The sequence below is a fragment of the Solea senegalensis genome, unplaced genomic scaffold, assembly GCF_019176455.1.
Source record: "Solea senegalensis isolate Sse05_10M unplaced genomic scaffold, IFAPA_SoseM_1 scf7180000012943, whole genome shotgun sequence".
In the NCBI taxonomy this organism is placed as follows: Eukaryota; Metazoa; Chordata; class Actinopteri; order Pleuronectiformes; family Soleidae; genus Solea; species Solea senegalensis.
This window is the reverse complement of record NW_025320727.1, coordinates 72621-86027: the sequence shown is the minus strand read 5'-3', so window position 1 is coordinate 86027 and position 13407 is coordinate 72621. Positions and strand designations below refer to the sequence as shown.

General features: G+C 40.0%; 1 protein-coding gene across 1 annotated transcript in view; it reads right to left on the bottom strand.

The window, feature by feature from the left end:
- Positions 1-2014: 2014 nt before the first annotated feature.
- The window catches only part of slc18a2 (solute carrier family 18 member 2), a 29714-nt gene continuing 18321 nt past the window's right edge, over positions 2015-13407 (bottom strand). The window contains exons 8-15 of the mRNA XM_044015151.1: positions 12478-12538; positions 11717-11812; positions 9331-9409; positions 7960-8011; positions 7530-7593; positions 7327-7446; positions 6738-6871; positions 2015-3435 (exon numbers count right to left, since the gene is read on the bottom strand). Of these exons, the coding sequence (XP_043871086.1) occupies positions 3334-3435; positions 6738-6871; positions 7327-7446; positions 7530-7593; positions 7960-8011; positions 9331-9409; positions 11717-11812; positions 12478-12538 (708 nt within the window). The 3' untranslated portion in view covers positions 2015-3333. The remainder of the gene's footprint in view (positions 3436-6737; positions 6872-7326; positions 7447-7529; positions 7594-7959; positions 8012-9330; positions 9410-11716; positions 11813-12477; positions 12539-13407) is intronic.

Here is a 13407-nt window from a genome sequence, read left to right as displayed (position 1 = left end):
AGACCTTTTAGCAACTGAATACCTTTTTGAAAACCAACATGGCCGCCTCCTGCTTTAGTTTGACGTAAAGGACTCAATTTAAAGTGAAAACACAATAGTTCTTAATATTTAAGTGAAAATAATTTAACAAATCATACTTTTACATACGGGGCCACACAGTGGTGTAGTGGTTAGCACTCTCGCCTTGCAGTGAGAAGACCCGGGTTCGAGCCCCGGTTGGAACAAGGGCCTTTCTGCATGGAGTTTGCATGTTCTCCCCGTGTGTGCGTGGGTTCTCTCCGGGTACTCCGGCTTCCTCCCACAGTCCAAAAACATGCAATGCACTCTAAATTGACCATAGGAGTGAGAGTGAATGGTTGTTTGTCTCTAGTTGTGTGTGGCCCTGCGAAGGACTGGCGAACTGTCCAGGGTGTACCCCGCCTATCGCCCGATGTAGCTGAGATTGGCACAGCACCCGCCGCGACCCTCTGGTGGAGGATAAAGCGGTTAGATGATGACTGACTGACTGACTTTTACATACTTCACACTGGACCTTGAAATGTTAGCATGAATGAACGACGACAATGAACTTCGACAACGAATGACGTCAATGAACGACGACAAATAACAGCGACAACGAATGACGTCAACGAACAACGACAACAAACAATGACAAATAACAGCAACAACAAACGACGTCAACGAACGAGGACAACGAACAATGTCAACGAGCGGCGTCAACTAACACCAAGAACTAACAGCGACAACGAATGACGTTAATAAGCGGCGTCAACTAACAGCGACAACTAACAGGGACAACGAACGACGACAACTAACAGCGACAGCGAACGACGTCCACGAACGACAACAACAAACTATGACAACGAACGGCGACACAACAGACAACAATGGAGGACGTGCAGCAGCTGGGTTAAAGTCAAACGTTTGTGAGTAGACTGCAGACCAGTTTACTTCCTAATGGAAATACAAAAACAAACATAGTGAAAAACTGAATCAACACACGGCTTTCTATCATCAGGGAGTGTATTTTGAGAGACATACAAAGTCAATGTGGAGCTGTTGTGAAAGATTGTGTGAAAACTGTCAGTTTATTTAAATCAGCCACATCCAAAACATATTAGACATTATAATACTGAACACTTGTAATACTACATTGTAAAAGTTTGGCTGCAGCGTGAGAGCTGCTGTACAAATGTAATGTGCCAATAAATTCTCACGTATATTATTCAAACAATTTCCTTCTCCCGAGTAATACTGTGTTCTGACTGTCGGCAGTTAAAAAAAAAGCGATGTTACATTTATCAGGCATTGAATAATCACAACACACACAATGAATCCTGTATGATTTCAACACAACTCACCATTTTCTTCTTCTTCTTTTGCTTTTGAAACATTTTCCATTCAGCTCGTAAAGCTACATTCAGGATCCTCAATCCTATCGCAGTGACAACATGGACACGAGACCATCTCTGACTTCCTGCTGATATTGACACATGTTGTAATGTGTTTATTGTAAAAATAGAATCCAGCTCAATGACTTTTGCTGCTAACGTGAAAGTGTTTTTTTAGTGGTTGCCACATCTGTCCACATACTTGACTGTAGTGTTGTAGTACTCGAGACCGGTCTCGAGACCACTTTTTGAAGGTCTTGTCTCGGAATCGACTGCATTTGTACTCGGTCTTGTCTCAGTCTCGGACAAAGCGGACTCTGGAATTTATTTCAAGACCGGTCAAGACCACAACTGTTGAGACATCAATAAATTGCCTGTGCATTTTTGTATGAACTTGTTAATATAATTACTGTGATTTTGCGTAAATCGTATTGCTTCGAGTACAACCAATAACTTGACTCATTTATTGTTTGAAATTTTTGCGCTGTCACCCCTCCCGCCCCCTTTCACACGCCCCCCACAAAAGTGCATGTGAGTGACAGGAGAAGAGGCCGTGAGAATATGTCAGCTAACTCATCTATAATAAAATTTGGTTACCTGAACCACAAAGACTTTTTGTGCATAAATACCTCCAAAAGAAAACACAGCGCAACGTGTAAATTCTGCAAAGCGACGCTAACGGAGACGGCTGGGACCACGTTCCAACTTTTACTGCCTCGGTCTTGGTCTCAGTCTCGAGCCCTCAAAGTCTTGGTCTTGTCTTGGTCTCGATACACTGTGGTCTTGGTCTCGACTTGGTCTCTGTTTAGGTGGTCTTGACTACAACACTGCTTGACTGGGCAACCCTCAGGACAAGCAGTAGAAATACACTGGGTGTGGCTGAGTCCACAGCAGAGGACAGGCGGTGGAATCGATGACACGTTGCCATTGGTTGAAAAAGTTTGTGTTGTTGTTGAAGTAGATTGTCCTGTGGGATTGTACATGGCCTAAAAGGAAAAAGGCTTTTGAATTTCTGTCTTTATTTAAGTATGGTGAGGGGACAACAGCAGTGCACTGCGCACAACCTCGCTTAATACTCTGAGGAACGAAGGAATGGTACACTCCATTTGTGGAGCAACCTCACCAACCCACGACTTGAGATAGCTGCCTCTGTACAAACAGTAATATCACTTCTGTTGTATTTGTTTCACAGTAAATCAGTCGTACTCGCAGCGTCTGACTGCTGTTAGTAAACATGTCTCACTGGAACAGGGCAAACTTGGGGTTGTTGTCACTTCTAGTTCTGACTTCCAAATGACCCCTTAGTAACAACTGATCACAAGTAAACTGGCTGGCTTATATTTTAACTGAAGTTAATTAAGTCATTAAAAGCAATAAAACTTGTGTCAATATGGACGGAGCCTCTCAGGGGGGCAGAGATTGTGGATTAAAGTATACACACACACACACAGATGTCAGTGAATCATGGAGCTTCATGTCGGTCGCTGTATAATCTTTCTAGGACAGAGAAAGCATCACAGTCTAAGGAGTCGTCAGTAAATCACTGTGACACAATGAAATAATGACTATGGACCAGGCTGACAAACAAATGTCCATCAAGTTTTACACAAACAACAGTTTTGCTGACATAGTACACAATAAATAACCCCACATACCAGCACACTGCACACCAAACTCTGTCGCTCAGCACCCGCCTACTGTCTAAAAGTGCTTCATGACACATGTCTCTATTGAATAAGGCTGTTGGCTAAAAAATATCTCTCACACGATGCGCTTGCAAACACAGATGAAGAACAACTTTGGTTTGCTCCAGTACGACTGCTAAGAAGACACCGAACAGTAAAGACTGACTGCAGGACATTCACATGGAAATATCTTGGCTGTTGATTTTTTTCTGTTCCTTTTTTGTACAACAAAATAGATCCTCTGAAGGATGAAGCTCTTAATCGTCATACTCTGGCTCCATGGTTTCACCCTGAACGTGCGTTCCTTGTGTGGAGTAGGACATCGTCTTCAGTGAGCAGTTGCTGTCTGACAGAATGGCCTGAAAACACACATGTTGGAAAGTGTTGGTGGTGTTTCTCCCTGACAACAAGACCTTTAATAAAAGTAGTAGAGTGGTTTTAGTGAACCACTCTTTTTTTTGTTTTTAATTGAAGGTAATCTTGCAGATTAGATGAGGTTATATATTTGTGGGGAGCCTATTGTCAGACAATCAGTTAAGAACCAACATAAGACTGGCAGAGAAAATGGCTGGTGCTGGGGACACGAGGAAAACCAGATTTTAGCAAACATTCTAAAGGTTTATCTAATAAACTGTGTGTACACTGTTATAACAACATGTTTGTCACTTTACCATTTCATAAACTGCCTCCTTTGGGATAGGCTTAGGGTTAGGCTACTGACTGATGGACTCAGTAACAACTCCTGTGTGCCATGATGAAAATGTTCCATTTTCTCTCTGGACTTTGGTGTGCAGAGTGAGCAGAAGTGAAAACCAGCCACAGCAGGGCTGTCAAACATAGTGTTGATTTTTCTAAGGGCGTAAGCTCAGCTCAGCAAGACAAATATGTTCTGTGTTCTATTTACATTTCAATACCAAACTTAGAGTAGAACGTGACTTGAACGTGAGTAGTACATGTGTAGAACGTGATTAGAATGTGACTAGAACGTGACAAAAATGTGAGTAGAACGTGATTAGAATGTGACTAGAACGTGACTAAAATGTGAGTAGAACGTGAATAGAACATGATTAGAAGATAACTACAACGTGACTAGAACGTGAGTAGAACATGATTAGAGCGTGATTAGAAGATAACTACGTGACTAGAACGTGAGTAGAACGTGATTAGAGCGTGATTAGAACGTGAGTAGAACATGATTAGAATGTGACTAAAATGTGAGTAGAACGTGATTAGAATGTGACTAGAACATGACTAAAATGTGAGTAGAACTTGATTAGAACGTGAGTAGATAGAACGTGACTAAAATGTGAGTAGAACGTGATTAGAATGTGACTACAACTTGATTAGAACGTGATTGTGACGCGACTAAAATGTGAGTAGAACGTGGTTAGAAGATAACTACAAGCGACTAGAACGTGATTAGAATGTGACTAAAATGTGAGTAGAACGTGATTAGAATGTGAGTAGAACGTGACAAGAGCGTGATTAGAACGTGAGTAGAACATGATTAGAATGTGACTAAAATGTATGTGACTAGAACATGACTAAAATGTGAGTAGAACTTGATTAGAACGTGATTAGAATGTGACTAGAACATGACTAAAATGTGAGTAGAACGTGATTAGAATCGACAAGCGTGATTAGAGCTAGAATGTGACTAGAACGTGACTAAAATGTGAGTAGATCGTGATTAGAAGATAACTACAACGTGACTAGAACGTGATTAGAATGTGACTAAAATGTGAGTACAACGTGATCAGAATGTGACTAAAATTTGAGTAGAACGTGATTAGAACGTGACTAGAACGTGATTAGAAGATAACTACAACGTGACTAGAACGTGAGTAGAACATGATTAGAACGTAAGTAGAACATGATTAGTATGTGACTAAAAAATGAGTAGAACTTGATTAGAATGTGACTAGAACGTGATTAGAACGTGATTACAATGTGACTAGAACGTGACTAAAATGTGAGTAGAATGTGACTAAAATGTGAGTAGAACGTGATTAGAACGTGATTAGAAGATAACTACAAGGCGACTAGAAAGTGAACAGAACATGATTAGAACGTGATTAGAAGATAACTACAACGTGACTAGAATGTGAGTAGAACGTGACTAGAGCGTGATTAGAACGTGAGTAGAAGGTGATTAGAATGTGACTAGAACGTGACTAAAATGTGAGTAGAAGGTGATTAGAATGTGACTAGAACATGACTAAAATGTGACTAAAATGTGAGTGGAACGTCATTAGAATGTGACTAGAATGTGACTAAAATGTGAGTAGAACGTGATTAGAACGTGATTAGAATGTGACTAAAATGTGAGTAGAACGTGATTAGAAATTGATTAGACTGTGAGTAGAACATGATTAGAAGATAACTACAACGTGACTAGAACGTGAGTAGAACATGATTAGAATGTGACTAAAATGTGAGTAGAACGTGATTAGAAATTGATTAGAAGATAACTACAACGTGACGAGAATGTGACTAGAACGTGATTAGAACATGATTAGAACATGATTAGAACGTGACTAGAATGTGATTAGAACATGGTTACAACGTGACTAGACTGTGATTAGAACATGATTACAATGTGACTAGAACGTGATTTGAATGTGACTAGAACATGATTATAACGTGAGTAGAACGTTATTAGAATGTGACTAGAACGTGATTAGAACATGATTACAACGTGATTAGCACGTTATTAGAACGTGACTAGAACGTGATTAGAACGTGACTAGAACATGATTACAACGTGACTAGAGCGTGAGTAGAACGTGACTCGAGGGTGATTAGAACGTGTCACTGGTTTGTTCACAATCAGCTGTTTATCACGGATGATCGTCTTACGTGATTTTCGTATTCTCGTAGAAGCCTCAACATTAAAACCACTTGAAGCTCAGCTTCAACTGTTCTCTATGTGACGACACAGAATTGGTTCTTTTCACTGCACTGAGCTCGATGGTGATTGGACAAATGCAGTACAAATGTCCACAGAAGCTCAGCTTCTTTGGGAGTCAATGAGGGCGGGAGCGGACGCTGGGCTTCTACATGGTGATTGGAGGAAGTGTCTGAGTTTTTGATTGACAGCCTTTTCTGCCTCAATCTTTTGTGTTACTGCTCGTTGTGCGTTATTTACTCTGTGATATAGACCAGTTTCATTTGTACATAAAAACTAATAAGAATAAAAATATTACAAAATATTCCTAGTCATTTCTTTGCAGAATTTACGTATAAATAACTGGACCTGTTTTGGTTGCTGATCTTAAGATACTGTCGATTTTAGTTTTTCCTTGTGTTTTCACTGGCAGCCAAGGGTTCTAGGAGGATGTCTCCCACATAAATGTTTACTAAATGGTAAATGGTCCCAACCTTTAAGTTAACATTTATGTATGTTATTTAAAACATACATGACAAACATGAAGTTTGATTTCATTTACCAAACTCATGGCTGTAAAGCTTCAACAGAAGAATTCATTTCTATAAAGTCTAATGCTCTGTGTATTTTGAGGGTCTAAAGTACAGCACAATGATGGCATAGATGTGTTCAGTCACAGTGCACTGTCATAGATGACTGTGTCCTGTGAAGGGGAAATGAAAATATCTGTCAAAAACATACTAAATGTGTGCATTTGTGTGTTTTGAGTCTTACGATCTTTTCTTCTTGTCCTGGTGGACTCCTGAGAAAGAAGCAAAGTGGAGCAAAGAAAATATCCACAACTCCAATAATGGTCATCAGCCAGGGGAAGCCGATGTTCTCAGCTATGGATCCTCCAATAGATGGACCTACATTAGAATTAGAAGACAGGTCTAAACATAGTAACCTAGCTTATCATCATTAATACAGCAATACTTTTCAATATATATATATAACACTATTTGAGGAGTCTTTTGTTTTGTGACCTCATACAACCAAACTTGAAAAGACCTGAACTACATGTCTTGATGGAAATTGGCTGCCCGATTCAGTGTCCTGTAAGCCTTACTGTATGTCTCTCTCTGTAGAACATAACTCACTGTAATCCTGTTACCTGACATTATGTTGGTGTTGTAAATATACACTGAGATACACACTTCACCCTCACTGTGCAGTAACTGTGACCACCATCATTTCATTTTTGTTCAAACAAGATGCACTTAGAACTCATCTATATCTATATCAGTGTCTCTTCTTGTTGTGACAGTAAGGAGTTTTGTGTTGAGTGCAGGTCATTGGTGTATGTGCAGTAGTTCCTACTTACCCAAAGCAAATCCCATGCAGAAAGCCACATCAGCGATGGCGTATACACTTCCATAAACAGACACGTGCCGCAGGTCCACCAGGTAACCCATAATAGGCATCATGGAGGAGTCCACCATTCCTGGAACACACCACAAACAAACACAGGTCTTACAGATGTTGTGGGAAATCAAGTGTACTACACAATGTATCCTGCAGACGTACCAATAGCAAAGCCAACACCAAAGTTTGGAAGAATCAGACCGTAGATGTCACGAGCTAATGGAACCTAGAACAGACAGCTGTAAGAACTCAGCAGTGACTCAACACTAAAATCTGCACGTGTGTGACAACTTCCTGTCACAGCTAATGTATGATGACAGTTATAGAATTGAAACATTTATTGCATTTTATGGAATGAACTAACACAATGAAAGAAACAATAAAAAACAGAGTTTATTTCATAAGAATCACAAATGTAAGCTTTATTTATTGCCACAATTTGTTTTGCACCTGCACCTGTGTGACGACTTCCTGTCACCACTAATGACCGATGTGGAGTGACTACTAACACGACTAGTTTAACTAAATGTTAAATACAAATGTGTATTTTATGTTCTAAAGAATAACACAAATGACAGTCCCTCATACTCACACATATAACACTGATTCCAACCATCATCATTCCGATCAGAGCACAAAGCCACCTGTGAGGGAAAGAAGACGTCATCAGGCTTTTCTAATCATATCCATATATGAACATGTGTATAAAATATAATCAAACAATATATGAAATGGTTTCACATAATGTTAAGACTTCCTAATCACTTTATTCATATAGATTCAATTGTAAGAGTTTTTTTTTCCCAGTTTAGGTTTTTTTTGCCAGTAAAGATGGAGAAGTCAAATATTGTTGGCATTCTTAATCACTGTTATCCAGGATAACAGAGAGAACTAAAATGTTGCAGGATTGGAAACTTTAACCAATCACAGTGCAAATTACATAAAGGATGCTCTCATTGGCCCTATGAGTTATCAACAGCTGCATATGCTGCAAAAAACAGGGAAAGAGTTGAACAATTCATGCAATAAAACTTGTATCAGCATCAGAAGAGAGTTTCAGATATGGAGAGATAACATTGTGTCATTGGTCATGAACAAAACAAAATGGCTGTCCGTGTTCTCCTTGAGGAAGGGGTCTCAGAAAAGAGCTGAGATAAAAATTTTTAAAATGGCAGCTGTAAAAACAAAAGCATTAAATAACCTCAATCGCATGAGGATTGTAGTCCAAAGTCTGGGTGGTTCTTGCGCGGCTGTTCATGCATTCATCTTTTTTTATTCCAATGAATCAACAGATCATCATAGTGATAGTGAAAAAAACGAGACCTTCCATAATATTTTCATTACCACTGAATGAGTCCTTTACATCTTCTTTACGAAGCCGCCATGTTTTCAATCTCATGATACCACTTTCTTGTGTCCAACATCGATACTGATATCACAAACTCAAGTATGGAACAGTACCAATATTGGTCTGATACAGTTTTAAACGATGAACCCATCTGTGCCATTTCAAGCTCTTTCAAAGACCGAATTCTCCGACAGTGTAACAAATATTCACTCGGCTTAAATGATACTGCTGATTTTGAAGCGTATAATAAACAGGATCTTTGGATCTGTCTGATAACCAATCCAGTGATTCTGACCACTATCAGACCAGCTCCAATATTCAGTATGGCATCGGCTCATCCCTAGTTTGAGTGCTAACAGAAGGAAAAGATGGAAATGATGACAGTTTTGGTTTTGGTTCAGTTTGCAAACCAAATACCAAATAAATAAATAATCACCAACATAAATAAGTTACCACAGAGAAATTCTGGATTCTCCGTATAATCAAGGCTTCAATAAAGGGAGCCTCACAAATCCTGAAAACTCATTTAGAGGAACGGAAACAGATGTCATGTCCAGAGAGAGACAGACAGAGAGAAAGACAGAGAGCGTAGATAAGGATAATTTCCCTCCCTACCTTCCCATCTTGTGCGCCAATGTGCCGAAGATGTAGGTTCCAATAAGATAGGAGATGGACGCAGGTAAGAAAGCGATGCCTGGGACACACACACACACACATTAGGAGAGAGAGCGAGAGAGAGATGAGAGTGAAGGTGTGGGAAGGTTTTCAAGATAAGCAGATCTCTATCAGTGCCTCATTGCGGTGCCGCTGTACATCTTCCATTGTCTGTAATGAAGACTTGTGCTCCCCACCTGCCAGTATATGACACGCTAATATCCTGTTCCCCACTCACCCTTTACTATCTGACCAAGACTTCATATACAGCGGAGCAGAGCAGCAAACTAATAACAGCAAAGGCTGGAGAGAAGGAATATCACAAACAGAGTGACACTCCACGGCTGAGTAAGAAATGTAAGTGTGAATGAGAGAGGAGGAAATGTGGAGCGATGACAGATGATGCTCATGTGTAAATTAAATTAATTTGTGTCGTAATCTGTATCACATGTTTACAATCGTAGTTGGGAGCCCATGGAAAAGTGGAAAGGGAATTTGGCTTGGAACTGGAAGGTTCAAATCAATTATTTTATTCTGAAAATAACGCTTTTAATGTTGCGTGTGCAGTCCTGTCACGCTCATCATCTGGCAAACAGTGTTGCCAACTTAGAGACGGTTGCTATTTTTTTATCAAGTATTCAGACCCCTGCAGTGACTCTTCGTCTGGTGTTATTAGAGACTTTTGTAGACTCTGACATGAAAGCACGTATCATCACTCTCTCTCTGTGTCCTCATCTTGCAGGTTGTAGGATCCAGATCCAGTTTCAAGGCTATTATTATTATTATCATACATATCATCACCATTATTATTATGCTATAATCTATCTATGAATTTGAGGAATGTCGGTCTGTCTGTGTGTGTGTGTGTGTGTGTGTGTGTGTGTGTGTGTGTGTGTGCGTGTGTGCAGGTATTACTAATGTTGTGGGGACCTAAAACTGTTTACACAGTCACATTATGGGGACTTGTCTTCCTTGTGTGACAAAAATCATGTCCCCACAACTTAAGTGACTACATTTTAAGGTGAAGATATGTTTTATGGTAAGGTTGAGGTTAGGTCAGTAGTAATTGTGGTTAAGGTTAGCGTAAGTCTCCAGGAAATTAATGTAAGTCAATGCAATGTCCCCTCAAGTCATGAATGTCCAACGTGTGTGTGTCTGTTATTCGCATATCTCTGATTAAGTCCAGTGCCAAGTTTTGTTGTTTGGATCAGTAATGCAGAAGATATCGTTAAATATATCGGTAAAAGAAGCACACATTGGCTTTCACCGCTCTGTAGCCACTCCCCCTCTCACTCACACAGCACTGTGGGCTACCTAAGACGATAAGCATCCACGTGTAAAAAGTTAAGCGAGTGCAAGATGTGTGGGTGATTATTATGTCTGACCTCAACAATGAAGACTCCCTGAATGTGGTGTGCCTGCATTAAAATGCACAGACACAAACACACGTATGCAGTGGCTATTCAAAACTATGTGAAACATGATGTGCAATAAACCTACTTTGGACAGTCTTTAGACTTTAAATAAACAAACGACAATTCCAACTGCAAGGTCCCAGATTTAAACGAGCAGTTGTCCAGCTCTGTTCTGAGGCCAACATGGACGTGAGAACATTGGATCCAGCTTGAATGTAAGTCTATTGGAAAATAAGCTTTTTCTTCTAACTTGATTTAACATTATTCATATTAAACATTTTCCTCAGGAGTTAGTGGTCTGGATTTCTGTGAATTATGTTCCACTGAAGAGGAATATAAACTATACACATGTATGAGTTATGAACTTCTGATTGTCAACATGGTGCCGTCCAAATGTGACCAGTCACGAGAAAACCAGCAACAAGTCGAGTAAACAAAGAAAAATGTTTGTTTTATTATCAAAAATCCAAGATGTTTTTTTTTTACAGAATATACCAGTTGAAGTAGTAGAAGCCACAGTATTGTGGGTTTTAAAACCATAAACTATGTATTTGAATTGATGGAGGGTGTGGTGATACCACATTCCAGTAGTTTTGAGTTTTTCATGAGTTTCTTGAGTGCTCAGTGGTCATTGTTCAACTGGAAGGTTGTGGGTTGAGTTGTGTCCTGGTTGTGTTAGACTACATGTTGGCTGTTCTTGCAGTGTGCTGCACAAAGATTATGCCGTATGAAGATGAGTGTGAATGTGTGAATGGCAAACTGTAGTGTCAAGCAGCTTTGAGTGGTCAATACTATATAGATACAAAGCATTATATTTAGAAGATGCAGGATTTAGAATTCTTCTTCATTTGGACTGAAGGCTGGATTGCACACTGAGGTCTAGAATATCTGTCATCTATTTAAAAATCCACATCGTTGAGGAGAGCTCCTACCTAGCTGCCATTTCCTGGCACACATGGTCTCCATCATCCAGAGTGGCAGTGTTGGCTCCATCATGGCTATGGCCATGTTTCCAAAACATATGGCACCTGGGGATGAAGAGTAACAAGTTGATGGAGCTTCACCTATGAGCTGCCACATTGAACACACAGACACGTAAGCCTGGCTCACACTTCACTGTCTACTGCTTTATCCTCCACATGAGGGTCACAGTGGGCTGGAGCCAATCCCAGCTGACATAGGGTGAAAGGCGGGGTCGCACACTGGACAGGTCGCCAGGCAACATAAAATAAAAAAAATATGCACTGGAACTCATCATATGTTCCACTCCAGGAGTTCACCTGCATTTGTGTATACTTGTGTTATTTGAGTGATTGATTGTTTCCATGGTTACAGTCTCTTTTACCTAAAAGTAGAAAACTACACTTGGTCTGGAAAGTGGATGACAACATTAACATCACACAAACCATAGTGGACCTCTGCAGACACACAAGCTATAAGAAAGTATAGATCTACACATATATATCTATATATCTATATATAGATATATATATACGTATATAATTTCCCTGTGACACAAATTTGACCACATTCATTTCCAGACAAGTCTTCCTAAAAAAAGTTGCTATTTTAAAAAGTCCAAATGCCAAAGACTTGATAAAGACTTTATCACCACACTTCATCTGCACAGTCCGTCATATTTATGTAATATAACATGTAATATATAAATCACTACTTTTCATTTGTTTCTTACCAGCGGCGATTATAATGTATGGATCCTTCATCAGTGTCAACAGTGGAGTCCCCTTCTGACTCTGTGAAGCAAAAAGCTACAATCACAGTCGACCTTTTGACCTCATCACTTATCTAGGCATTTTGAACCCTTTAGTTCATTCAAAATGCTGCAGCACAAAGAAAAACCATATCACTCCAGAGCAAAACTTTCCGATCACATTGTCACTTTAGATCACATCACCCTGGCTTCCAGTTCCACTGTGAGGAACCTTGGAGTTACTTTTGACCAGGAAATGTCTTTTGATTCACACATAAAACTCATTTCCAGAACAGCCTTCTTCCACCTGCGGAACATTATGAAAATTAGAAACATTCTGTCTTTACAGGATGCTGAAAAACTAGTTCATGCTTTTGTTAATCTAGATTAGATTACTGTAACTCATTATTATCATGATGTTCTAACAAGTCTGTTAGAATCCTTCAGTTCATTCAAAATGCTGCAGCACGAGTTCTGACAGGAACTAGAAAGAGAGACCATATAACTCCAGTGTTAGCTTCTCTACACTGGCTCCACCCACAGTTTAGAATTCAATCAGGCTCCTCCTCTCCTGTGGAACCAGCTCTCTCTGTGTTTAAAGTTAGACTTCACACTTTCCTTTTTGATAAAGCTTATAGTGAGAGCTGGTTCAGGGAAACCTGGACCAGCTCTTAGTTATGCTGCTATAGACCTAGACTGCTGGACACTTCCTGCCATCAGAAGTGGGCTGACAGCTGAGTGAGGTAGAGGAGGAGGAAGGGAGAGTGGGGAGCAGTGCAGGGGGTGTGGTCTGGTAGTGAAATCTTAAACTACATGGTGGCGATGAACAAGCAGACAAAGCGGAGATAAAAATGGGAGGAGTCTGGGACAATGAGCCTTGCTCTGGTTAGACGATAGGGTGATGAAAGAAAT